Source organism: Lindgomyces ingoldianus (genome assembly GCF_010093535.1).
Source record: "Lindgomyces ingoldianus strain ATCC 200398 unplaced genomic scaffold BDR25scaffold_47, whole genome shotgun sequence".
Classification (NCBI taxonomy): domain Eukaryota; kingdom Fungi; phylum Ascomycota; class Dothideomycetes; order Pleosporales; family Lindgomycetaceae; genus Lindgomyces; species Lindgomyces ingoldianus.
The window spans coordinates 251,926-273,435 of NW_022985208.1; the positions used below are offsets into that span (position 1 = coordinate 251,926).

The window sequence follows — 21,510 nt, forward strand, 5'->3', positions numbered from 1 at the left end:
AGTGCAAGAGTGGTGCAATATTCTGGCCTCCATTTTCCGCACGCCTGTCGTCTAAACTGCCCATTCTTCTCCTTTTCACTTAATTAAACTAACGCAGATCATAGAAAAACCGCATAAACGTATAGTGAAATTATCGCAATTAAGAAAATGACCCATTCGCCAAGCAGTGTCTGCAGCCCTCGGTGAAAGTCCTCTCGCTGCAATCTTGCCTCCATCCTCAGTCTACCACTTCCCGATCCACCTCCCGCTAAGACATTTTGCTCTTCGGCAAGTCTCTCTCTCTTCCTACCGCTAAAAATACCGAAAACAATCAAAATCAAAGCAAAAGACAATGTCTCTTCCCCAGCGCTACCGCATTACCGCGAACACGATCCCCGCCGTTGCCATCGCCGACGCCTTCGCCCTCTCGGGCACTAGTGTCGAGCACAAATCCTGCATCCGCTGCGGCGAGAATGAGAAGCTCTGGCACCGCCTTCAATGGCTTGACTGTCCCAGAAAGTGCGTGCTCTGCGGACGGGCTGAGCACCGTGGTGACGTACGTACATTCACATACACATCTCGTAATTCCCTCTCCATTTAATTAATGAATGCTAACTATAGTGACATTTGGTGACAGTTCTGCTTCCGTATGCCAAATTTCTTCCCCGGGGTCTTTACGCGCGCTTGGTTCGCGGAGCACGCGGCATTGGGTGGGTGGCTCCCATGGGAGAACGAGGGATACGAGTTCTACATCCTGGTGCGGGATGAGGCATTGCGGCAGCTGGAATATGCGCCGTCGACGAAGACAAAGCTAGCGAACGCCATTGCTGAGGCGGAGAAGGCTAGGGTAGAGAAAATGGAGGGAAAGACGAAGAAGATGAAGATAGCGCTGCAGAAGCAGCTCAACCAAGTGCGGGTCAGAGATCAGGATGAGGAGAAAGCGTAAGGCAGCTTGCTGAATTGCGGGGATAGGAATTAGGGAACTGTGTGTGGGCCTCTTTTGGGCCTGGGGATCTCGAAAGGGCGTTCTGATACTGGAAACAAGATACCATAGGTGGCAGAATTTTGTGGGCTCTTACTCTGGCAGTGCTAACTGCCAATCTTTCAGCATTGTACACCAATATAAAATTAGAAATTATGGCAACGGGCTGCGGGCGGATACAAGGTGGAGCTAGAATTGCTCATTGGCGGACTCTTGCACAGCTCCAGCGCTTGAGAGACTGTTGATTCGTCTTATAGGATCTCAATTACGCTTGAAAAATGGGGAGAAACGGTGAGAGGGGTGGCTACGGCTTTCAAGTTATTCGAGACGATCTGTATAACCTGCGTCAGCCATGCCTAATTCGACGCGATGGAGGAATAAGAGAAAATACCTAACTCATATTGGAGTCTCGAACGTCAAAACGAGTTCAGAGAGTTCTTTATGGGTGTCAGACAGATTGCAGCTTGACAATATGGCTGAGAAGTATCTGAAGACCCTCTGAAGATCATCGTAACAATATCAATCAACCTGCCCAAGTTGTAATTATCATGGCGATGGCAATGTCGGGGGATGACGAATATGAACTGGGGGTAGAGGCATGGGCTGTATTGAATGAAAGTCAGAATAAGTAAACAAGAGAAACCAAAGTCCTTACTAGTACCGCTCGTCTCGAGCTTATCCAAATAATTGTGCGGCTGAAAGATCAATGCCACTGTACAACCGCGATTTTGGAATTGGAATTGTGATGTTGAACAATTGGCTCTGGAATATTTTCATCCGTGTTACGCGGCCGAAATTCAGCACGGTATTCACGGTCAGTAGCCCGTTTGGTGTGTATGTAGCGTGGCGCGTCATTAGCAAGTAGATGATTTTGTAATTCGTCCCTGACACTATACACTTGAAACTCGAGAGATTGGACTAAATATTTGAGTGGGGTATGAAAAAACATGCGAGATATGGGTTTGAGCAATGAAGGTGGTTTGTGAGAAGGTACATTTTGCCGAAGAAGGGGTTGAAGAAACCAGTCTTTCTCCATAGGGAGGACCCGGAGGAATTATTTGACATGAGGAGTGAAAGGGGAATGGAAAGATGTGTACGAAGAGATGCAAGAAGAGAAAACTGCGGGATCTAGCTCGGGAAGTATATTTATGGATTAGCGAAGGGTGGAGTGGGGCGAGCAGTGGTTGGCGGCTGAACATGTCTCTGTGGCACGCATTGAATATTTCCCAATTCCGCCACGAATTTGTACGTTGCCGGGTGGGCTAGTTTGCTTTACAGGCGGCTGTTTGCCTTGCCCATTACCACTGATACGGATCACTACGGCCGACTTACCCGGGAGTCATTCCCTTTTCCATGAGCATCTCAAACTGTCCCCAAACAGCCACTCCCCACTAGTATTTACACCCCTTTCTCCATCGCCAAGAAAGCCTTCTTTCTTCATCACACACCCCTCCCCAATTTCTTCATAATCCGGTGGATTTCGGGAGTTGATCCCCACTCAGGCTACTAAACTGGCTGCCGGCAACCCAATTTACTAGCCAGCACAGCAATTCCAGAAAGCGCTAAACATCCCTCTACCTCACCTAACCTTCCTCACAGACCTCAAGATCGTACCATTCGATAATGGTCTCCCGCTGAGGATGTTATGAACGCCGTAAATTAGTTCCTCGACCCCCCCTTCTAGAATTAATCTAACGACCTCTACCAGGCTTCATATTCCAAAGCTCTACCGTGCAGTGCCACTCAAGTGCAAAGACTCTATCCGCTCTTGCCGTTATGCCCAGCATTGCCTTGCTTTGGCACCGTACTCAACGGAGTGTGATTGCACCTCCAGCGATCATACCAAACCAGCCCAACATGTACGTGGGAGCGTTCGCAGGTCGAACTTATGGATTGGTTGTGCCTGTACTCGACACTCCCCCAACCACGCACCTTGTTGAAGAAGCCATGGTTGGTACGAAGAGGCCTTTGCCTGAGCCCAATGATGCGGTCAAATTCTAGTGATCTCGAGACAGTGCAAGGCCATTGGGCTGTTCTCATCGGACCACACTAGTGCTAATGCCGGCCATTGTAATCAGCTCAGCCAATACGGCTATAGCACCCCACATGAGATTGCCCAGTCAGTTACTTCCTCTGTGATGAACACGGACTTAATTCCAGGGCCCATTCAAGCTTCCCATGTTACAAACCTCATGCATTGAGATCCCTATCCCGAACGACTCTATGGCAACTTGCTCTTGCCCGGTTTGACCTCACGAACTCCAGCTAACTAGATTATATCTGCCGCCGCTCCCTTCCCCCCGAGGCAGTCACTGCGTCCGTCCCACTGCACTTGAGAAAGTTCAATGGACAAGCACACTACACTAGTCGTTGACAAGACGGATTTCTTCCCTCGCAATACCCACGAGCATTCCTCCACAAGGACTAGTAGATCGTCCCGGACCAAGGTGATATTGTCCGCGAAAGCGAGCTAGGGTCTTGGAATACGGATGTGCTGGAAGCATGGGCTGGATTTGCGAAGGTTGAACTTGAGATATGCTTGGGTCAGTGTTTGGCCCTCAGATAGAGCGGTAGATATCGTTCCAGAAGGGGCACAGTTGAGATTTTCGCAACATGAACCATTTTCAGAATATAAGACGCGTTTCCTTGCATTCTGGAGGCTTGCCGAGAATGCGTCGTGGATTGCGCGGCCTCAGACAGTAGCAATATAATCCCGCCTGGCTTTAGGAATGTTTGCGAGAGGTAAATTCTATTGGTGCAGATTTATCTCAACAATGAAATGAAGATAAGTGAAGCTCTGAATGCAATGGATCGTGACGATGCATTGTTTAAACGTCGAGGTGTCGTTGCATATTCCATCGCTGACTCAGCCACGCCAACACCAATTTCGTTTGATCGTCAATTCCGAGCTGTGTCAGGGTGCCAATACCGGACTCCGATTCGATAGCCGTCAGCGACATCCACCTCCCAAGATGACCTCAGACGCCCTCTCGTTGCGGCAGCACGGACTGCTCCGCCTCAACGCGCAACTGATTACATCTAAAACCATCCTTAGTTTCTTTGTCCCCCGTCCCTTCACATCTCACATTTCCCAGCACCCATGATGAGTGTCCACAACTCACCCCGTGGCTCCTTCGAGGAGGAAGCGCCTCTACTGTCGCCGACCGAGTCTGATTTCTCAATCCCCTCACTACTTGGGTCTCCCAGGAAGGAAAAGAAGCCCTGGATCCTCCTGTGCGTGCTGGTCTTCGTCCTTGTCGCCATCATCGATGTAGGTGCGTTCCTGGCCGAACCTCCCAAAACACGTGTCTACGAAGCCAATATCTGCGTCCACTACTACGAGCAACACGATCCCAGCAAGATAAAAGCCGATGGCACGGTCAAGGAGACGCTGTGTAAAGGCAATGAGATACAAGACAAGATGGCTATGATCTTTGGGTGGCAGGACCTATGGGACAGCATTCCAGGCATCCTGCTAGCTGTGCCGTATGGAACGTTGGCAGACAAATTCGGCAGGAAGTGGATATTCGCGCTGAGCTTGGTGGGATTGCAATTGAACTCGATGTGGATTCTGTTCATCTGCTACTTTCGCAGCCTCCCGCTGCAGTTGACGTGGTTTTCGTCCGTCTTTTACGTCGTTGGAGGTGGACCAATTGTAGCCACGGCTATCGGAGTTACCATGGTCTCGGATATTGTGCCCCCAGAGAAACGGTGAGTTCTCTACATTCTCCCCAAGATGTTACTGACCCCCCAAGGACGTCCATCTTCCTGTATCTCACTGCTGCGGTGCTCGTCGCAGAACTAGTAGCTCCACTCCTTGCTGCTGAGCTCATGAAGAGAGGGGACTGGTTTCCTCTCCTGCTTGCTCTCGCAATTCAACAAGTAGGAATATCTATCGCTGCATTCTTTCCAGAAACACTACATCTCCGAGACTCGCCAGAACCGGCAGATGACGATGGCAGCATCGAGACTGAACCACCAACAACATACAACCCTAGCTTTAAGGCACAGCTGGGCCACTTCCGGGATGCGATGAATTTCTTGAAGCGCGATGCCACCCTCGCTCTTGTCATTTTTACTTTCTTGGCGAGTCGGTTGGGAAGACAGGCGTTGGTGCTCCTGCTTCGATATGCATCTAAACGGTACAATTGGACGATCCAAAAGGTAAGCAAGCATGTTTCTAGTGCAATAGAGCTGGACTTACGAAACTACAGGCCGCATACCTGCTGTCTTTCCGGGCAGCCACCAATCTGGTTGCCTTGACCGTGTTCGTGCCAATTGTGAACTTAATCCTCCTCAGACTAGCCCGTATGCCGGCTCATCATGCGGATATGTGGATCGCACGGGGTAGTATCGTTCTTACCACCATCTCTATGCTCGTCATGGCGGTTGCTACAACTCCTGCTCTTCTTGTATTTGGTCTTCTCATCTACAATCTCGGTACTGGTTACGGAGCCGCTATGCGCAGTATCTCCATCCATGCTGTGGGTGGCCAAGCCAGTCCCGACATTGCGAGAATGTTCTCAGTTATTGCAATTATGGAGGGAATCGGTGCATTCGTCGCAGGGCCACTCCTCGCAACAACGTTCCAATGGGGCATGGATCTGGGAGAACCTTGGATTGGCATGCCATTCCTATTCGCAGGTATCATCTTCATTGTCGTTACCGCTGTTACTTTCATGATTGGTGCAAAAAACACGATGGTAGTCCACGCTGAGGATCCCCCCAATGAGTCTGACTCCGCTGTCTCGTTCTCAATATCCCCCCGTGAAGCTAGTCCTACGCCGGCCTGAGCTCCAATCTCCCGATATTATTGGTATCTCTGCGATTACAACCGCTTCAAAATGTCAGACGAGAACGCTGGGAAGTCCATAACAAGCTCGTCCCAGCCTTCCGTCGCCTTTAGTCTGTAAAAGCGCGTCTTAACGAGAGTAAGAACCTCCCTCCGAATCGGCGCGAATGCTTCGCTATTCTCTTCGCGGTACACCTCACGGATGCATGGAATGATTCCATCACTAGAAAGTCTCAACCGCCTCTGGAACTTCTCCTTAGCGACATCTTGGAGGGATACTATATCGAACAGAACCGCTGCTCGATACATGGAGAAATGAAACACCAGCTCATTCGGTGCCTCACTTGGATCGCCATTTGTTACCATTTCGTCAGAGTTATTTGATGGGCCCTTTGGAGTCGAAGTCGGCGTCGTGGAGCTTGGCGGGGATGGTACAGTTGCGGAATATTCTTCTAGCTCGCTGAACGCACTGAAGTCCGTTTCGTCCTCTACGACTTCGACGTCTGTGTTGCTGAGCGAGGGTGTCTCCGGTTCCGGTTCTATCTCCGGTTCCTCCGGTAAACCAAAGGACAACAATTGCGATCCGCTGCAGGTGTAATCCAGTGTGTACAGGAAAGTCAAGACTGCAGCCAGGATGTGGGATTCGCAGATTGAAGGGTCGATCCAGAGTTTGATTGGGGAGCCTGGTGAAAACTGCTCGTAGCCTCATAAATCAGTCTGGTGCAGTTGGAAAGGGATGAAGGAGAGGACGTCAAACATACATAGTCAACACCCTTCGTCTCATACGCACATCCGTTTTCAAAGTACTTCGAGCGCGGACACACAATTGCGCGGTGTACCGGGTAGCGATCTGTGCCGCAGACTAGAACCTAGTAAATGGCGCAAATTAGTTAGCATGCATTTGTTCTTCTTGCCCACCCTTTCGGCCCTGCATATCCAGTAACGCCCTCTATTCCCAGCCACTCACACCCATACCACATCTGGAGGGAGATGGTTCATGGCATTGACCTCTACGCCGGAATACCGACATCTGACATACCATATCTGCATACTTGTTCTCCTGAATCAGACCTATCATTCCCTCGTATAATGTACGATATGAACTGTTCAACCGTATCTCTCTGCTCTTGTTGTGCACGCCGTAGGGGTTTGGACGTTTTGCTTCCACATCATCTGGGAGGGCTGAGTAGCTGTTCGGGGTGCTTTGATTGCAGCCCATTGCGAAGGATTGGGGGCTTTGAGTTGGATTTTCTAGGTTAGAGGATCTAGAGCGGGGCCCGGGAGGTTGAAATGCATTGGAATCGAATAGTGTTGCCTGGTGCGGTGATAGTCACGTGCGTCTTGGCGTATATCTCATCAATGTCTTTAAACCCTCGTCTTGTTTTGCATACACAGATTGCAGAGTTTCATCCACAATGTACGGATAATCCTACTGTTCTGTGTCTCCTTTGCTACTTCACCCGCAATAGAGGAGTTACACCTACTCCCTTCCCTAATTTTCCTTCTTGATTTGTCTTAATATCATATCAACGTACATGTGATGCAGTTTAAAACCGTCTAGATTAGCGCTGATGGTTAATTAACCCGTGGGCGTAGGCTGATTTTGCAATAGCTAGGAATCCTGCGACCGCGCGCCCTCCATAAAACAGCCCTGGAGTGTTTCGCGTTTGGGCCAAGCCGCGGTAAGGTCAGAAGTTCACTTACCACATTCATCTGCAATAATCTGCATGCAACAAACACTTCTCTTACGACAGGAGTTTTTCTTAATACACAAATCATGGAAAGCATCTGCGGGGAAGTCATTGACGAAGCCAACCATTTTGATAGGACATCTAGAGTCCAGACGTACTCGGCTTAATGGACGGGGTAGCCTTCGAATTGCAACGTAGGGAACCGAACCACCAAACTTTACCAAGTTTTCATCAAGTTTCCAGCAGACACCATATCTTAACGGAATACCCAGCGATCGTTGAGGATGTTCCTCCTTATCTTCCGAATCCCCGGCACCCCTCCTGCGCGATTCGGTGCAGAAGGAGCTCCGTGACTTCCAATGCCGTCTGCGTCTTCAAGAAAGAAGGCAATGTTGAAATATGGACTTCTCCTCCTTAATATGCTCTCTACCACCTTCTCACTCTGAAGCGAGAAGGAACTTGGGATGGCCACAGACGACGAAAGCAGGTGCAATGCCATTGCTGCATCTTCCTTTGTTGACATTCCCTCCACTTCTTCTCTCCTACCACCTTTCACCGCTGTCTCATCTTAGTTGTTCCTTTTCGTGGTGTGCACAGCCTTGTTACGTCGTCTTCATTTTGCTGATCCCTTGCACACCAAACCAGGGGGTTACGGGGATACCTCACCGCAACTAGTCTTATCCCGCCAACCGAATGCTCTCGAGAGCCTCTAGCGATGCCGGCACTCGTCTTCGTCGCTCCAAGTCAACGTCAACAGTTCATCGACATCCGCCACCCACACCGGAGCGTCTGGATCCGGACGTCGCCCAACAACACGCCTTAGCCGCAGCTACAACAGCCTACGTCAGGGCACATGCACATGAAGCGGCTGAAAGACCGAGGAACCGTGGCTCAGATCTTTCGAGGTCGAAGAGTAATGCGAGCAGAAAATCACAGGGCAGTCACTTCCCACCGCGAGAGTCAAGTCTGCGGTCAATACAACCCCAAAAGGGAGCGCAGATGCCAAGCGTCTCCCGCCAGATACGTACCCTTACTATGGCGACGGAGAAGTTTCCTCCATTCCAAAGCACGCCCGGTGCGAATCAAAATGTTATGTCACAGCCTTCGATAACATTCAATGAGAATACCCGCCCCAGTTCACAACCAAAGTCGAATAGGCCTAGCGCCTCATCGTCAGTGGCCTCGCAGCAAATTCGTAAGGCCCGATCTATGTATTATGCAAGCAGCATTCAGACTGGCTCACCCCTCCCCCGACCTCCCGCCAAGTATCTCACGACCCCACCGCCAGTAAGCCCAGTGGTGCCTCCTGAAGGCTTGATTACCCCCGTTCGCCTTTCAGCAGTATCGCCCCTCGCGTCCCCACGACTACCAGTCACCATTGCTCCAGATGAGTCTGTTGATAAGGCTCGCGACAAATATTTGCAAGACTTTCGGCAACCCCGCCAGGTCCGACACAAACCTTCGCTCTTTCTAGCACCCTTCAAGAAGCGGCAGGAAAAGGGAAAGAACAGGGTCCCATCGCGTTCATCGGGGTTTGTCTCCAATGATAGCAGTCATACTGCCACGGACACTACTGTGGATGTCACTTTAAGCGACTTTCAACCTCAGAAGGAGAAGAGGTCGTTCTCCAACTCGCTCAAGACTAAGTTCAAGAAGGTTTTCAGAAAGACGTCAAATAAATCTTCAGCTCTTCCGGTTCAACAGGTTGAAGCCAGTCGAGACTATTTTGGCGACTACGCAGCACACTCGAGAATAACAGACCGGAACTTTGAAATTCCGAGTCCGGACGAGGACGCACTCCAACGTATCAGATCGCGTACTCCATCCCTAGAAGGAGGCCGACCCGCCCTGATCAGGCAAAGTTCGCGTGGAAGCCTTCGCAGCCTGCATAGTGACACTGATATTAGCAACGCAGCAACATCTCGGGTCACTAGTTGGAGCAACTCCTCTGCCAGCAATACACTGACCCAGCGCGAGATCAAGCGTTTGACCGTTATTCATGAGGCCAAGGATAGCATCGGAAGTGAAGCGGATCGAAACCCTATTCCGCCCTCCCCTACTCGAAAACCGCCTTCAATTCCTGCTTTTGCTGCCTTCCGTGAGCCAATGCCAATGGAGAGCGTTATAGAGGAAGTTTCAACACCTGTTGACCCTAAGCGCGTCTTCTCAGCCTTGATGAAGGAAATCGATGCTTCAAAAGCTACCTCAGCCCAGGCGGCGCACTTAGCACAGATATCTGATCAGGACGGAGATGTGTTTGCTGTCAATTCTGGAAGGGATATCCCGTCCAGCGCAAGTCGAGAAGTTCATTCTAGCGCAAGCCGAGATTTCCCGTCCAGCACAAGCAAAGACCCATACCGGCCACTAGCTGGAACTCGTCCAGAAAGCGTCGCGACTCAGAGCAAGGCTAGTTCAATTAAATCTTTTGGTCGCGCCCTCAGATCGACAATCCGCACAGTTAGCCCTTCTGAACACACATCATCTCCAATTCCCGCACGACCGTCAAGTGTTCGTGGGCACGTACGCCATCCGCACCTAGACACTGACGAATCATCTACCAATACGGGATCAGATATGCAGAGATATGGCGGGGAAGACAACGTCATCCGTACCACACAGTTCAAGAAACGACCTCGAAATCCTCTACACCCGCGAGAGACTGTCCCTGAAAAGGTTGTAACTCCGACTCCCGAACAGATTGAAAGCCGTGTGGAGAAGTCTAAGGGTAGATGGAAGACGCCCCTCGAGGAAAATCATATCCCGTTCTTCCCGCGTTCGACAAAGAGAACCTTCACGGTGACCAACATAGCGCGTAAGACCTTTTCTCACAGACCGTCCCAGGATCAGGCACCTGCTCAAGCCCTAGCTCAGATGGAGAGCCTCCCGGTAGTCGAAGAAACTCGGCGAGCGGATGCTCCGCATTCGCCAAAATCTCCGAAGCCAAGGCCTCTGTTTTCTCCACTGTCGCCAAGTATTTACTCTCGCAATACGGACGGTGCGAGCATTCTGCCTAACGACAGTGCCTTATCCCTCGACAAGGTTGACATGGAACAAGGTGAAGGAGGCACAGCTGTCATCATCACCAGCCACCCAGTGAAGAGCTTTGTCATTGGAACTCCTAGTCCGCATCGTAGGACGAACTCAAATCGGTCGAGTAGAGATTGGAAGGCCTGGCTGTCGCATGAGGTTTCTGAGCTTGAGAATCTCCCGCAAGAAGACTTTAGCATTCATAAGGGATATACCAGTACAAATCATACTCGTGAGTTCACTCAGGTATCTGAGGATGACACTACTGTTATTCGCGCTTCGATTGAGGTATCTACCCCAAAACAACTATCTCCTGAGGCTACACCCACGAACCACGATGTTCCTAGGGAGCCGTATAGTTCTATTGGGACTTCCCCTGAGTCTCTTGCTGCACCAAAGAAATCAGAAGATTCCCGAACACCCCGAAAGAACTCCCCTCGCCCTCCACTAAATTCATTGCCAAAGAAGAACCGCCAATCTTCTATTCTTAGTGATCACTCCTCTCTGGAGAGACCTAAGCTCGAGACCCGGGCCTCGGAGCGAATGAACGAACGGTTTCCCTACATCAAGACTGGTCGCCGCCGCTCAAGCAATAATAGTGGGCGCTACTCTTACAAGTCACAAAGCACACCAAATAGTGGCTCTTCTTCGTTGAAGGCTTCACCAAGCCCTAGGGTTTACTCTGATTTCTCTGCTCCTTCGGTTCAAGTAACGCCGAAGCATGAGCCGAATTCAAGCTCAAAGCGTGCAGAGAGCACTGCGGATAACGAAATAGAAAATCGGAAGGAGAATGCCGCCCCTTCATCCGTAAAATCTCTCTCAACATCCAACGTAACTTCTTCCTCAGTACGGCCAAAGTCTTTGCAACCTCTTGCGTCTTCAGCTTGGAATCGCAGTCCAAGTAGCCTGGCTATCTATACAACATCTGCAGAAGACCCTAAGGTGAAGCTGACACGAAATTCAAGCCCGGCCGCTCTCGTGCCTACCCGTCCAAGGTTGCGGCCACAAAACACGAGCATTTCCAAGCTCGCCGCCCGACCAAAATCTGCGTTTGATCTCCGAGGCGCAACTACTCCGTCTCCGCTAAGCACGATACCGCCTGCAAGTGATAGTCCAAAGAAAGCTAGCGGTCGGCAATCCTTGCCGATTATTCCAAGAAAACCCGTGGCAGGGAGACCACTAGAAGGAGATGCTCTACGTATGATTCTGGAGTCCCCGTATGATGCTACGCCAAGATCGAGATCTTCAACAAGAGTGAGTCCTTTGGATTTACAGATTCATACATCACTGCATATCAAACATCCATCTAGTACCCTCGCGCTGAATAAGGAGCCATCTCCAGGTGTAGAGGAGAGAAATATCGATTCGGTTCTTGGATTTCGGAGCAAAGACGAAGAGGTGGATGACATTGCTGTTGCCGTTGGCACTGGATGGAGGAGACATGGAGCTAGCAGTGCGACCTCATTGGGAGGGTATGCGAGCACCAGTGACTTGCGGGGCGATGTAACTGGTAGGGTGACTCCAGGTCAACGAATGGCGGAACGCTTCTTGAGGGAGAGGCATGCCGGCAGTGGGGCTGGTACTCCTGTAAGTGTCATTAGTGCTGAAGATGAGGTGGAGAGGGAGAGGGATGGTTTTACGCCTGCATTTCTCTAAGGGGAGGGTTTGAAGCATATACAAACATCTTTATTGTGCTTGAAGATGGTAATGGATCAAGAGGAGGATAATTTGGATTTCAGTGCGCCGTTGCTTGGCTATGGATGGTGGAGCTGTATGGTGTCATGACGTATAATAACAGTCGATTTTGAATACATTACATTCTCATCAATGGGTAGGTTGCTTGCAGCAGAGGAAGAGACGGAAATTGCTTGTCCGTATAACCCAGCAAAGAGAAATGGGATAGATGCTAACCTTAAAGGGCAATTAGCAGAGTGACATTAGATTAGGAACTCGTAAGCAATATAGTTCACGGGAGCAGTAGAATTTGAGTATTTCGCAGGAGGTAGTGGTGGGGTGCAGAAGGGCAGTGTGATACGTTTATAACTGGGTAGGTGATTGTGTGAAATATAGGTTGGCCTTCGGCCACTAAAACAACAAACTCTCTTTTACCGAACCTCTACGCAACCCTCGACAAACTTTCCCCTCCCACAGTCCAGCTCCCATCTTTTCAGCCTCTTTCCTGCCTGTTCTTAGCATCCAGAGGTCTACTCTTATCTGCCCGAATTCCCCGCAGAAATGGACTTCGTTCTCCTTCTGGCCAATGCCAGGTCAGCGCCAGCAGCTCCTCTACGAGGCCTTGCCATGCTCCCTATCACATGTAGATGTCGTGGTTCACGCACGGCCTCGGATTTCCAGTGGATTCACGCAGTCTTACAGGGTCTTGAGGATGGCGACGATAACCAAGGTCAAGAATACCAACGTACCAGAGTTTTGACGGCACCAGCCTACTTACTACTCCTCGGTCTGATACTTCAGCGTATGCAGCTCGGGTTGAGCTTGCTTGACATCTGCAGCCGTCTCAGAGCTCTTCATGCGAAATTAAACACGGAGGAATTCACGAAGCACGTGGGCGGCGATCTAGGAAACGGCCTACTCCAGTTGCGATATGTGTAAGAATTCGTATCAATGCGTGGCATCTCCTTCATCTTCTAGCGCACTGCGCTCAAGTTCCTCGCCCCAGATGTCGACAACGATTCACCCCACCACAACTACGTTAACTAGTCCCTCCGCTTTTTAAGTCCCTGATCTAATGGATCACTGAGGTCTACGTGACCCGTAGCATGTCCATCACGATTACTGCCAAGCCCCTTCCGCCGAATATCTGTCTGCTATCCGAGGTACTAGCAACCTCCGAAGTTCCTATTCGAAATCAATTGGACACGCGACATAGCGATTATCAGACATCAGGGTTCTTGAGGATGGCGAGGGTGAGGGTCGAGGACCTGTAGAGCACAGCTGCTGAGATCGGAACTGGTAGCAACGACGTTAAAGGGCCCAGAGATGCATACATCCCGTAATTTTACGCACTAGTAACTGAATAAAATAGAAATATGGAGGTCCTATAGAATTGACGGAACCTAGGGTGGTATTATTGTAGATTCGTTTGTTCCTGGAAGTTGGAAAGGGATCACGGTTTACAACAATATGATGATACTTTAATCTGTCGTCTAGAGATTGGGAAAGGTAATGTATGATTTTTCGGCTTTATTTATGCCCAAAGGCCTTAGGTTTTAAAACTTCTATGGAAAGTATTTCAGCCTTCACGAAGTTCAAAAGAGAGGTTGGCTTGCACTTGTGGTGTGGTTGTTTATGCCCATTTATCGAACGACTAAAGCCACAGATTTGCGGTAACATGCAGGTGTGTAACAGTCAAAGATAGATTCCATTGATTATTCCTTCTTCGTTCTTGCTTGATTAGCTGTCTGGGTTCTGACTAGCTCATACGCTATTCAAATGTGAATTCTTTGGTATTGTGAACAGGTTTGAAAGGTGCTGGAAACATCCCTGTGGGCATAAAAGCAGAGTAGGTCCATAGGTAATAGCTAATACAAATGGAACAGCAGAGCTAAGAGCAGTTGTCAGTGGCATTCATGTCAACCTTAACGAGGCGCCTAAAACATATCCTCTTTTTAATAAGTTTTCTATTCGTAGGCGAGCTCGTTAGACTGGGGAGGGTCTCTAACGCCTGTCCAGGGAATAAAAAGAACCCAAAGAGAGCCATTCACCCGGATCGAACCTTCACCTCGATTTGCAAAAGAGAACCGGCGCTAGATATGGGAAAATCTAGTCCGTAAACTCTAACACCACTGCGCCAAGTTGCGAAAAGCATAGACATAATGAAATTTCACTTACCAGCTCGTCCCGAAGGACGGAATAATTGAAAAATATTAGTAATATATAGGCAATAGAAATCTGACAAATGTAGGAAGTTGTAGTGTCGAACGACTGGATTGGGCACGGGACACCGTAAGCTTTCACTGGGCAACGCTGCACCACCAGCTCATAGCAAAAGCTCACCTGTGGTTTTTCAAGCCTTGGCATCTTCTCTTTTGCATTCGTCCAAGTTTTCTTGCTCTCACATGTAACCCATTCTAGATCCTCATCCATTCCACAGCCACATCAAACGACGTTACAGCGCCTAGGCTAGGAAGACTGCATCGCAATTACAAGGCTTCAGCCGTATATAACGCCGTTCTGCGTCCCTGAGTCGTAAGGCCTCTTCTACGTCCTGTGTTGAGCACCACAGACCACACATTTTCCCAGTCTGACAAATGAAAGGCATACATTCCGTTGTCTTCAGAATCTCGGGGATACAGCGACCATGCGGATTCACCATCAATGCGCTTCAAGTGCGTCTGGACAACTTGCGCTCCGAAGGCACCTCGAACTTGTCCCTGATCCCGTTGCAGCTACGCAGAGGAGTGATTCGGAACCTTTCTAAGATCTCGTCTCTTGTGAGTACATCCCACTCGACGCACATTCTTTAATTACAATGACTACTAGTAGATCTCCAACTATTTGCCGTTCCTTCGTATTGATAGTACCTATCCAGGAGAGATAATGAATGGGATCTCTAAGGCGTGTTGACGAATTTGTGTTCTGCTTCGACGCCCTTCCACTTCTGCTCCAAGAAGACTCACCAATACACTGATAAAAACATTATATCAGGAATACTATCCCACCCTTTCCGGAGTTCGCGCGCCTTCCTGGATATACGTTCTACCCCGAGATGTTGTTCCTCGTAAACAAACTTCATTCCAGGGTCCCTTTTATTCGTACCCTTGAAAACTCAGCAAATCCTTAGGATTGTTCTTAAACAGCATCAAGATGATAGATGGTGCCAAAATTCGTCTTTTTAGGTTGAGTACCCCTTCCATGGCTGAAACACAACCAGTGCCAGAAGGGAGATTTATTTTCGCTGCATATCCAGCTTTCCTGAGACCTGCCTCGGCCTTTTATAATCACAAGTGTTGAGAGAGCAAAAGTTATTGAGGAAGTGAACAACCCTGAATATCTTCGTGCGAAGGGTGGAAGATGAAGTCAGTGACCCTTTCGGTCTCTCTTCCTTCCGCCAAACCCATTTCTCATTCCTCCTTGTCCTCCACTACACACATAGCTGGTCACTCGGGCCCATAGATCAAGGTAATAATCCTTTCCGGCCTCCCGGAGCTTCCGAAAGCTACCGAGTGTCCAAATAATTGAAGAGGGTAAGGACAATCTAACATTGCGGGGAGGAGTGGAGTATTGGATAGATCTTAGTGTTGCTGTATTCTAGATTACTCAACATGGCTATATGGTATTGAAGAGATAATATAGTGCCAAAGCACTTACTAATCTTGCTTCATGAATTCCCCAGCCCTAAACCTCTTCTTAAGTTTATTCTGCAGATCAGTTTCCACACCCTCCTTTGTTTTCGGCAATTTCTCATTCCTACGTGTATAATAGTCTTGAGTTCCCAGCATCAGCAGCGGTTATCTCATGGTTATAGAACGCCTTTAAAGACGAGAGTGCTTTGCCTAGTGATGGTCTGTAGCCGAAGAAATGCCTATTCTATTCATCTTGCCATAATCTAGTGAAAAATTCAAAGTCGTATTATACAATTGCTCACCTCAGCTAAGACGCCATAAAGGGTCTTCTGGCGCCATTTTAGTGCTCTAGCTTTCAAATGTGATGGCAACCAGCGGGGTGTGAATATTGCCAAGCCATCATTCTCGAATTTGCAAGCGAAAACTCCCACCCCTTTCCCATTTCAATCGTCACCGCGCCACGATAAATGCTCATAAATGGGCTCTAAGTGGCCGCATTTCGTAACTTTGAAGCCATTATCTTGTCCCAACTAATGGTTTCAATGCCAAATAACCTCTAGATCCTTGCATTTGACTCTCTTATAGTGGTAGTTCTAATTAAAGCTAGTTTTAAGCTCCGATGTTCGCTGGGTAAAGTTTCTTAGCTAGTTCTTGCTAGTACATGTAGCAGCACGCTTGGCAAGCAGTTTATTGGTTGTACCTTGTATAGAGCGCTATTTAGTCGTGAATCCTTGTAAATCTGAGTCAAGAAAGTTCTAGATAGTAACTAATTCCTCTAGCTCTGTAAGCCTCTTCAAGTTCGGCATGCAATTGTATTGTGAAGAGATTCCAGCGAGTCGTCCTCTGAGTTTTGTTTGAATTTATTCATCCGTCTCTGTGATATCTCTAATACTCCAAAAAATTGTGTCCTATATCTGCGATAGCTGGAGATATACAATCTTTATGATAGTTTAACTAGGGCCAAGCCTCATTAATTAATGGAGGTCAAAGGTTGGTGCGTCGGATTTTAGGTAGGCTGAGTTGCTCACTTGTCATTATGTTGTGATATCTATAGAAGTTTAATTTATAATGCTGTAAGAAGCACCCTATACAGATTTGCTACTAACATACTAGCAGTATTCGCGCTACATAAAAAGATCAGAGCAGTTCTTCTATGCTCTTTTTTGAATACGTATGAGTCGTTCAAAGAAGTCATCGAGTGTGTTGTAAATGAAGAGGGTTGACGCCGTCAACGACGTCGCAGTGTCGTGTTGTATATCAGCCCGATGTCCATGCTCAATTTAAATCCATAGCGGCATCAAATCTCCATTAAGCTCTCCACTCCGTCTTCATACCAGCAGTAATTCACACCGACGCGCTGTCCACAGCACCAAATGAAAAAAAGGGAGATAAAAGAGCCCATAGTCAACTATACATTATGCAAATTAACACCGGGTCTCCCAATCCATGACGCACCGAAACAGCAGAAACACTAAATTTTCAAAATCTTCACCTCCTCCTCCTCAATCCATCTGCTCCCTCCACTCCTCCTTCTAAATCCAGCCTACTCCTATTAGTCACCTTAGCCTCATCCTCTTTCTCCTCCTGTTTCTTACCCCACCAATGCGAACAATCCCACAACTGCCTAAAATGATGATGAGTCTTTTTCACCGTCTGCGGTGCCTTCCTGATCTTCTCAACCGGATGACGCGTAAACGCAAGGAAAAGAGCAACTATAATAACTGCAGCAGATATGCCACACATGAGCGCGAGAACGGTTGGAAGGCTTTTATTTGATGTTGACCCGGACCAGTCTTGGACGTTCATGCCGAAAAAGGAAGTGAAGAATGAGAGTGGGAGCTACAACTTGTTAGCTAGCTGGTTCTAGGTAGGGAGGAAAGAATTTCCGAGGGCCTTGTAGAGACGTACAAAGATAATGGTGAATATGGTGAAAATCATAATTGAACGATTTTGTTCCCCGGAAGTCTGAGCTGTCATCCGTGAAATATACGCTTCCACAACATTGCTCTGCTTCTGCTTCATGTCTAAAAGCTCTCTGTAGTCATCGATGGCAGTTTTACTGGCCGCCGAGAGCTCTTTCACCTCATTCTGGTAGCTGTGGATGTACTTGCTTTTAGCCTCTTTTAGCCAATAAATAGCTGTCGCGTGCTTGTTGGTGTCACCATCGAGGACGGTGTAATCGTAAATGAGGTTGTCGATAACTTCAATCTGACGACTAAATAGCTTGCCAAGCATATTAAGCTCGTCTTGAACGTCCTTCAGCTGAATTAGAGCGTTAAGGTCGCCACTCGGATCGAGTTTCTCAACGATATCGCGGAATTCGGGGTCGCCTGCATCCCGGCTTTTGCTCTCCTGGAAGATCTTGGTGGTTTGGCTTTGACTTGTCTGGAAAACTTTGAACGAGGCGCCTTCCATCTCCGCCTTCGAGTTATGTTAGTTCCATCGAGATGTTGACTCGAGATCGTGGATACTTACTAACTCGCAGATCCATTCCTGGAAAAGAGTCCAGACACTAAGATCTGGGTCTGTGGACCTCTCTATGAATACGGTGACAGCATGCCACACGGCGAGCGCGACGAAATCAAAGGGGTCAAAGCATTGGCAAGCAAAGCGCTGGTCACCGTTGACGTCATCGTATATCTGATTCCTTAGATCCGCCTGACCAAGGAAAACCTTGGTAGATGTCAAAGAAGATATTTCAGACTCCATCGAACTGTCGGGTACCGAATCTTTTAGCATTGGAAACTCTTCTTTGGGAGAGAAGAAGGTTGCAACGGTGTCTGCCTTGCCGTTAGTTTCCCCGCACGCTTGAGAATGAGTATGATTTTCGGCTCACCAGAATCGATAACCCAAGCCCAAAGTTGATCCACCATTAAAACCTTTGCTTCATCATCAGTCTTTGCTCTGAAACTATTCTGGGGAATTGTAAGTACTGAGGCCTCATTAGTCGTTATGAGTTCATCGATCCTTACCGGGTTGAGAAAGCAATGGCTCTTGGAATCGCTCGATGGTGTCAATTTCAACGGCGACTCGGGCTTGGTGCATTTGTACAGGACTTGATCTCGATCACGAACGCTGACGTCCTGAAGATGTGGGTTACCAAATTGGTCAATTGAGCGACGGATATGAAGAGGTAGCTTGGAAGAGTCCAGAAGGTATTGCCAGATTAATTTGTTCTCCATAGACTGCCCGTGTTCGACATGCGCATTGGGAGGATAGAGGCGTGGATCCTCCAGCCTTTGACGGACGAGCTCATTCCGCTTTTGCAGTCCTTTGAAAGTATCCCAGTGCAGATAAGGAAACTAGGAAGGGTGAGATGGGAGATACAGAGTAATACGAGTACTTACGAGTACTTACGTAGAGGCAAAGTTGGGGCGACTCGATTGGACTTGCAACCGAAGCAATATGGACGGTGGTGCCCCTCATATTTAAGCCGGACTCGCTCGGGGATTGGGGAAGGAAAAGCTGGCAGAAAGGCTGCATGTACCGTCCGTGAGGAAGACCATGCCGAGAGGTGACCTGTTTCCAGTTCCAGTACTGCTTGTCTAGTACTGCACTAGCGAGACGAGGCTTGCTACGCTCTTCACGGATCGCTTTCGCGATGACATCACCCCGCAAGGTCTCCCCTCTTTGTGTTCTCTCCTTTGTGACTTCGAGGAAAACTGCTCGCTCCCGAATGTCTTCGATGGCTTGGGTAGCTTCTGGAATAATAGATGATATCTTGGGGCTAGGGACGTTTTGAGCAATTTTCAGAAGTGCTACGCCCTTCCGTGGGTCCTTAACAGCAGCGTTGAGGCCTGGTGCCTCTACTGGCTTGTCTTGCTGCTGAATGACCTCGACGGCTTTGAGCAATTGTGACTTAGCAGGGTCTTCTAGCAAGCCTTCTACAGGTGTTGAGTGCAAATCGCTTTCTGATGCTGCTGAGTCGGTGGCCTCTGGCATTTCTTCCACGCCTTTAACGGATTCTGCGACTTCCTTGAATCGTTTTCTTTCTCGGTCCCTCTCAACTGCTTGGAAGATCTTTTCTACCCAAATCATGTTGTTGGCTGGGACATGAATCCAGCGGAAATGCGCGTGACCAAGATCAGGGAGCTTATAGGCTGATGGGGTGCTGCTATTGCTTCCAGTTTCATCTGCTTCACCATTCGCTGACTGCCCTAAATCCGTGACGACATGCATTTGGGGACGAAAATCATCTTTCTGCGGGCTGGCTAATGTTGACCCGGTATACTTTCGAGCTCGGTTTTTGTTATTGCTTGGCATGCCATTGCTTTCAATATTCGCATGGGAAGAATCCTCTGGATGAACCCGAGCATCGTTGCCCTGAGGTTCGTTGACAGCCAAGTCGACCCTTCGTTCTAAACGCATCCCTGGACCATCGTTTATGAGATCTCGAAGAGTTGGATTGACCGACCATAGCTTGACAGTAGATTGATTTCCTTCGTTCAGTTCGTAGAACAGGTGCACTTCAACCTTGAGTTCATTCTCTAGCCATCGCGGATCCCGGTCAGTTTTACCAGACGATTTGCTGATATGCTCCCGAAGTCCATCAATGTACTGGTGGAACGTTTGAGAATTCGGGTCATCACCAAACCGCGGAAGAGTTGCGTGATCTGCCTTCACGGAAATGGCCTGCTCGCAGCCAATAAGAGGAAAACTGCTTTTCTCGTCCCCGCTGAGTACAGCACATCTCTGCTCGACAACCTATTTTAAATTAGCGGATGGTATGGTAGCCTCACCAGGCAATACTGGCCATTCTTCTAATCGATGTGGATCCAATACGATCGTTGATGGTCGCCCTGACCTCCAACTTGGAATCCCGAGCTTCAAAAAAACTCCAAATTTTCTCCATAGTGATTGTTATTGGTTGAAATGTGCGGCTAAAATGAACCAAGCCATCTAGGTTCTCGACATCCGTCAGGTCTTGTCGTAGGCGATCGCTCATAATAAGCTTGAGGCCTAGAAGTCGAGAAACTGCAAGTTTATAGGTGCTTTGACAGAGTACCGTGCTACCATAATCTAGGCTACATGAGCATATTCACCTTACTAGATTCATATACGTACGGGGAGTTCCAAAGAATGCAATGCTGCAGCACTTTCGCTTGATTTCCAGCCAATCATGCTTGTTGCTACCGTTTGCCAATATGAGGGCTCGCTTGACGACAAGCCCTCCAGTACTATGTCCCACAAAATGAATCATTCGGCTCTTCCCCAAACCCTCGCTCGCCATTTCGCGCAACAGATCTTCAGAGTATTTCGTTATGCCATGAGTCTTGGGGTTTTCAGGTTTTGGGAAAGTGTAAAGGAATACTCGAGCATCGGAGAGATCGGAGAACATGTGGTGCCATCGTTGTGCGTCTTGTTTGTCCGGAACTTTCAGGCCAGGGTACCGATATGTGACCTTTGGGTCAGCTCCAATAGCTGGCACAGCAACAATGCTGAAGTAAATCAGCTTTTCAATGTCTCGTCCCTTACAGGTTTGAGTCTGCTTACTCAACTTTTGCATTAAAGTACTCGAATTCTGGAGTGACACAAGCAAGAGGCATGCTGGAGATGTTGTTAATTGTTAGAGTGCGGGGTGCGGTCAGTGTAGTTTGGGACGCAGACCATAAGCTTAACCGTATATCAAGCTGCGAAGCGTGGAGAGCAGGCGAGAAACATCTCATGTTAGCAAAAGGCTGCAAATGACGCGCAGAAATGTTCTTTGGCTGCATCAAGGCTAAGAATGGATGA

General features: G+C 48.6%; 7 protein-coding genes across 7 annotated transcripts; 4 read left to right on the forward strand and 3 right to left on the reverse strand.

Moving 5' to 3' along the window:
* Nucleotides 1-331: 331 nt before the first annotated feature.
* BDR25DRAFT_319349 (uncharacterized protein) lies at nucleotides 332-925 on the forward strand (the record flags this gene model as incomplete). The annotated part of the gene is made up of 2 exons (XM_033691818.1): nucleotides 332-535; nucleotides 617-925. 2 exons carry the CDS (start codon nucleotides 332-334, stop codon nucleotides 923-925), a joined length of 513 nt encoding a protein of 170 aa, XP_033541136.1.
* Nucleotides 926-4,064: 3,139 nt separating this feature from the next.
* On the forward strand, nucleotides 4,065-5,754 carry BDR25DRAFT_329267 (MFS transporter-like protein; the record flags this gene model as incomplete). The annotated part of the gene is made up of 3 exons (XM_033692443.1): nucleotides 4,065-4,672; nucleotides 4,717-5,125; nucleotides 5,176-5,754. 3 exons carry the CDS (start codon nucleotides 4,065-4,067, stop codon nucleotides 5,752-5,754), a joined length of 1,596 nt encoding a protein of 531 aa, XP_033541137.1.
* A 35-nt stretch (nucleotides 5,755-5,789) lies between these two features.
* Nucleotides 5,790-6,995, reverse strand: BDR25DRAFT_346783 (uncharacterized protein; the record flags this gene model as incomplete). The annotated part of the gene is made up of 3 exons (XM_033694185.1): nucleotides 6,793-6,995; nucleotides 6,515-6,622; nucleotides 5,790-6,446 (listed from the first exon to the last, which is right to left on the reverse strand). The coding sequence occupies exons 1-3, from the start codon at nucleotides 6,970-6,972 to the stop codon at nucleotides 5,790-5,792; spliced, it is 945 nt and encodes a 314-aa protein (XP_033541138.1). The 5' UTR covers nucleotides 6,973-6,995.
* Nucleotides 6,996-8,065: 1,070 nt separating this feature from the next.
* On the forward strand, nucleotides 8,066-12,127 carry BDR25DRAFT_296929 (uncharacterized protein; the record flags this gene model as incomplete). Its single annotated transcript, XM_033688968.1, has 2 exons — nucleotides 8,066-11,688; nucleotides 11,959-12,127. The coding sequence occupies exons 1-2, from the start codon at nucleotides 8,138-8,140 to the stop codon at nucleotides 12,125-12,127; spliced, it is 3,720 nt and encodes a 1,239-aa protein (XP_033541139.1). The 5' UTR covers nucleotides 8,066-8,137.
* Nucleotides 12,128-12,172: 45 nt separating this feature from the next.
* Nucleotides 12,173-14,074, forward strand: BDR25DRAFT_361798 (uncharacterized protein; the record flags this gene model as incomplete). The annotated part of the gene is made up of 13 exons (XM_033696484.1): nucleotides 12,173-12,249; nucleotides 12,307-12,402; nucleotides 12,478-12,497; nucleotides 12,542-12,673; nucleotides 12,705-13,078; nucleotides 13,124-13,191; nucleotides 13,251-13,398; nucleotides 13,427-13,484; nucleotides 13,553-13,654; nucleotides 13,729-13,829; nucleotides 13,909-13,926; nucleotides 13,961-13,977; nucleotides 14,032-14,074. 13 exons carry the CDS (start codon nucleotides 12,173-12,175, stop codon nucleotides 14,072-14,074), a joined length of 1,254 nt encoding a protein of 417 aa, XP_033541140.1.
* Nucleotides 14,075-14,112: 38 nt separating this feature from the next.
* BDR25DRAFT_361799 (uncharacterized protein) lies at nucleotides 14,113-16,347 on the reverse strand (the record flags this gene model as incomplete). The annotated part of the gene is made up of 16 exons (XM_033696485.1): nucleotides 14,113-14,149; nucleotides 14,197-14,277; nucleotides 14,320-14,326; nucleotides 14,389-14,569; nucleotides 14,625-14,699; nucleotides 14,725-14,880; nucleotides 14,987-15,118; nucleotides 15,154-15,190; nucleotides 15,251-15,401; nucleotides 15,437-15,564; nucleotides 15,596-15,689; nucleotides 15,752-15,810; nucleotides 15,906-16,021; nucleotides 16,080-16,210; nucleotides 16,240-16,261; nucleotides 16,309-16,347. The coding sequence occupies 16 exons, from the start codon at nucleotides 16,345-16,347 to the stop codon at nucleotides 14,113-14,115; spliced, it is 1,446 nt and encodes a 481-aa protein (XP_033541141.1).
* An 859-nt stretch (nucleotides 16,348-17,206) lies between these two features.
* Nucleotides 17,207-21,354, reverse strand: BDR25DRAFT_346785 (uncharacterized protein). Its single transcript, XM_033694186.1, has 9 exons — nucleotides 21,271-21,354; nucleotides 20,842-21,215; nucleotides 20,517-20,796; nucleotides 19,135-20,452; nucleotides 18,750-19,079; nucleotides 18,614-18,692; nucleotides 18,253-18,557; nucleotides 17,686-18,198; nucleotides 17,207-17,616 (listed from the first exon to the last, which is right to left on the reverse strand). The coding sequence occupies exons 1-9, from the start codon at nucleotides 21,321-21,323 to the stop codon at nucleotides 17,266-17,268; spliced, it is 3,603 nt and encodes a 1,200-aa protein (XP_033541142.1). The 5' UTR covers nucleotides 21,324-21,354; the 3' UTR covers nucleotides 17,207-17,265.
* Between the last annotated feature and the right edge of the window lie 156 nt (nucleotides 21,355-21,510).

Excerpts from the sequence above, each read along its gene's own strand:
- BDR25DRAFT_346785 (XM_033694186.1), bottom strand. The coding sequence starts at position 21,323 with ATGCCTCTTGCTTGTGTCACTCCAGAATTCGAGTACTTTAATGCAAAA. Across the intron at positions 20,797-20,841 it reads TGCATTCTTTGGAACTCCCC|ATTATGGTAGCACGGTACTC; the intron begins GTACGTATATGA and ends CATGTAGCCTAG. Across the intron at positions 19,080-19,134 it reads CGCCCCAACTTTGCCTCTAC|TTTCCTTATCTGCACTGGGA; the intron begins GTAAGTACTCGT and ends CACCCTTCCTAG.